This window comes from Mesitornis unicolor, unplaced genomic scaffold (assembly GCF_000695765.1).
Source record: "Mesitornis unicolor isolate BGI_N332 unplaced genomic scaffold, ASM69576v1 scaffold46851, whole genome shotgun sequence".
Classification (NCBI taxonomy): domain Eukaryota; kingdom Metazoa; phylum Chordata; class Aves; order Mesitornithiformes; family Mesitornithidae; genus Mesitornis; species Mesitornis unicolor.
The window spans coordinates 324-3,637 of record NW_010165313.1 but is presented as its reverse complement, the minus strand read 5'-3'; the positions used below and the strand labels follow the sequence as shown (position 1 = coordinate 3,637).

General features: G+C 56.7%; 1 protein-coding gene across 1 annotated transcript; it reads left to right on the top strand.

The window, feature by feature from the left end:
• Positions 1-728: 728 nt before the first annotated feature.
• LOC104548534 (zinc finger protein 384-like) lies at positions 729-3,314 on the top strand (the record flags this gene model as incomplete). The annotated part of the gene is made up of 3 exons (XM_010194579.1): positions 729-807; positions 1,681-1,839; positions 2,007-3,314. Coding segments are annotated over 3 exons (514 nt in total), but the record flags the coding sequence as incomplete, so codon positions are not given.

Here is a 3,314-nt window from a genome sequence, read left to right as displayed (position 1 = left end):
GACGCGGCCGGCTGCGCCCGCAGAAGGCGGTGACCCACCAGAGTGGACGGAGCGGAGGCTGCGCAGGAGACACTGACCACATCGGGGCCGAGGTGGGCACGTGCTGTCCCCGGGGATCCTTGGTCTTGCACCGCGGGGGGGCACAGAGAGAGAGCGATAGAGAGAGAGGCATTGGCTGTAGGGGATCCCAGCCTGGCACCATGGGGGTTGGACTGAGCGTGTGGAAACTTCTGGAGTTGCAGGGGGACAGGGACGGATGAACGCTGTTGGTGATCTCAGCCTGATAATGTACAGGGAAAAGTGTTGGGAGTACCTACCCTGAGAAGGAGCAGAGCTGTTTGCTTGGTACTGCAGAAGCAGGAGAGCAGACTCCTCTTGGTCATATGGGACTCCTGAGCTTGGGGCAGGGAGCCTGGACCTCCAGACTCCTTCCCAAGCCATTTTCAGGTGGCCCACGTGCCGAGCTGGCCAGGCCTTCGTAAGCTCTTGCTCCTCAGTCCTAGTCGCGCTCTGAAATCTGCTTGACTGCCGAAGTTCTCTTAACTTCTAGCTGGACACAGGAGCTGGACAGAGCTCTCCTTGTCCAGATAGAACAGCATCTGGAGGCAACATCACCCCCTTCCCTCCTCTCCTGAGCGGCTGTGAGATTTGGTCACGGCATCAGGCCCTGGCAGTCTGCCTTGCCTGCCTGCTCACTGCTTCCCATTTGTGCTCTTCCCCCTCAACAGCATCCACACCGGGGACCGACCCTACAAATGTGCTCACCCTGGGTGTGAAAAGGCTTTCACCCAGCTTTCCAACCTGCAGGTAAGGGGCTGGGCTTGTCCTACTCTCCCATGGGGTGGGCAAACACGGCTGTGAAGTGGGAGGAGAGGCTGCTTGCCTGTGGTGGAGGAGATAGAGAAATTGGGGCGGCTGGGTGGAGAGTGAAAGAATGCAGAAAAGCTGTTGAATCTCTGAGCCGGGGGCGATTCCTGGCTTTTGTGGCAGTACTGACCCAAAGGAATCACATAAACAGTTGCACCCTGTAAAATGGTAAGCTTGACTTGAAAATGGTAAGACCTTGGTAAAGTTCCTCCCATCTGTTCTGCAGAGTTTTCGAACTTAGCTGAGCCAAGATTTTTTGCTAAATGTCACACAGGATAAAATCTGGGTATCTGATTGTTTTGTTTGTATGTTTTACGATGAAATTGAGGGTATAAGAGCATGGATTTAGGGCAGCAGAGCTGGTGTGTCCTGTTTGCAGTATCCTGGAGGAGGGGAGCTGTAGGGCACGCCAAATGGCAGAGAGCTGTAAATGTCTGCGAGCAGTTAAAGGAGATCCTGCCCTGAAGGGCCATGTCAGATGTGGGGACCAAATGTGTAGTGAGGCAGAAAAGGAGAGAAAAAGAAAAGACTGAGAAAGAATTGTGTGGAGGCTGAGAAGATGGAGGTTGTGCAGAGTTGGGAGACTCTGCTCGTCAAGTGCCCAGTAAGGCTGAGAAGAAAGGGCATCAGTGGGAAAGATGCGGTGCGCTGGAGGGAGAAGCTCTGTCCCCTGTGCTGGGAGCCAGGCGTACCTCCCTCAGCAGACTGGGTCCTAGGGAGCGTGGGCCAGGCTGGAAGGGATGTCAGGGAAAGCCTTCTCCAGTATTAATACTTGCTTGCTTCCTCTTCCCTCCACTCGGCTGCCACCCCCAGTCCCACAGACGGCAGCACAACAAAGACAAACCTTTCAAGTGCCACAACTGCCACCGTGCGTACACGGATGCCGCCTCGTTGGAGGTACACCTGGCTACGCACACGGTGAAACACGCCAAGGTCTACACCTGCTCCATCTGCAGCCGGGCCTACACCTCGGTGAGTGTTTCCTGCCCCAGGGCAGGTAGCAGAAGCGGACGCGCTTCCCAGGGAGTAGCTATTCCAGGTCCAATGGGAGCAGCCCCCTGAGCTGTCGTGCCCCTTCCCATTGGCTTTGGCTTTTGGGAATGTCGTCCCCTCCTCTGACACCGTTCTTCCCGTTGCAGGAGACGTACCTGATGAAGCACATGCGGAAACACAACATCCCTGACCCACAGCAGCAGGTGGTTCAGGCGCAAGCCCAGGCCTCTCAGCAGCAGCAGCACTTCCAGCCGCAGGGCGGGGGGGCAGCAGGGGGCCCTTCTGGAGACACTAACCAACCCAACCCTCCCCCTCAGTGCTCCTTTGACCTGACTCCTTACAAGACATCAGAGCATCACAAGGACATCTGCCTCACTGTCAGCACCAGCGCCATCCAAGTGGAGCACCTCTCCAGCTCCTAGAGAGACCTCAGCCCAGGGAGCAGAAAGCCTCTTGTGCATAGCCTGCGCCCAGGGGCACCGCTTGTGCGGCGTCCCTCCTTGTGCAACAGTCTCCAGCCTCTCCTCCTGCAACAGCCTCTTCTGGCCGTGTAACCCTGTTCATGGCAGCCCCTTGAACAACAGCCTGTCTCAAGGGCGTGCTCCTTCTGTGCAACAGCCTGCCTGGTAGAAGGATGCTTCCTTGTGCAAGAGCCCCTTTCCTGTGCTGGAATCACTTCCTCATGCAAGAGCCCCTCCTTTCAAACCCAAAGAAAGGCCCCCGTTTTGCCTTCTCTCTCACTATAGGATGCGTATGAAGGGGGGGTGCGTGTTGAGACATGCATGGTGGATGGGATGGAGAGACGGTCCTTGTACGTACAGGGGCTCGGACACACGTTTTCAGCAGGCCACAGAAGAATGTGGCAGGGTTCACAGCTGGATGGGGTTCTTTGAGGATTTCCTTGAGTGTCTAAGAGAGAAATATCCATTCCTGTCCCTCCTGCTTGTGAAAGGGAGGAGGGGTCGCTCGTCCTGCCCCAAGGACTGGGTGGGAGAAACCTCCTTCTCCCCAGTGGAAGGTGAGGCCAGTGGCGGGGAGGGAGAGGCGAGGCACATCTCCGGGCCGGACAGGTGCCTGCACTGCCTGAGGGCTGTGGAGCGTTGCACTCTTTCTCCTCCCTTGGTGGAGGGCAATAGAGAGGAGTCTGTCTGAACTGGCTGCTGCCTCTCGCTCCCAGCTGTCCGAGCAGCACAATGGCCGAGGCCCTGTAGGAATGTGGGTTCCTGCTCATTGCTCTTCCTGTCCGTTGTGGATGATGTCCTAGCAGCTTGTACTCCTCCTCTCCCTCCTGCTTCCCCCCATCTCCTCAGAAAAGCCTGCAGGCATCAACAACAAACCAAAAAGCAACTGGAGGGAGGGTAAGAGACTGCCAAAATAATCATCACCCTTCTCTCTACTCCCTTTCCTGAAAGGCGGAACGACAGCAGTTCTGACTCTCGCACGCCTGTCCTGCC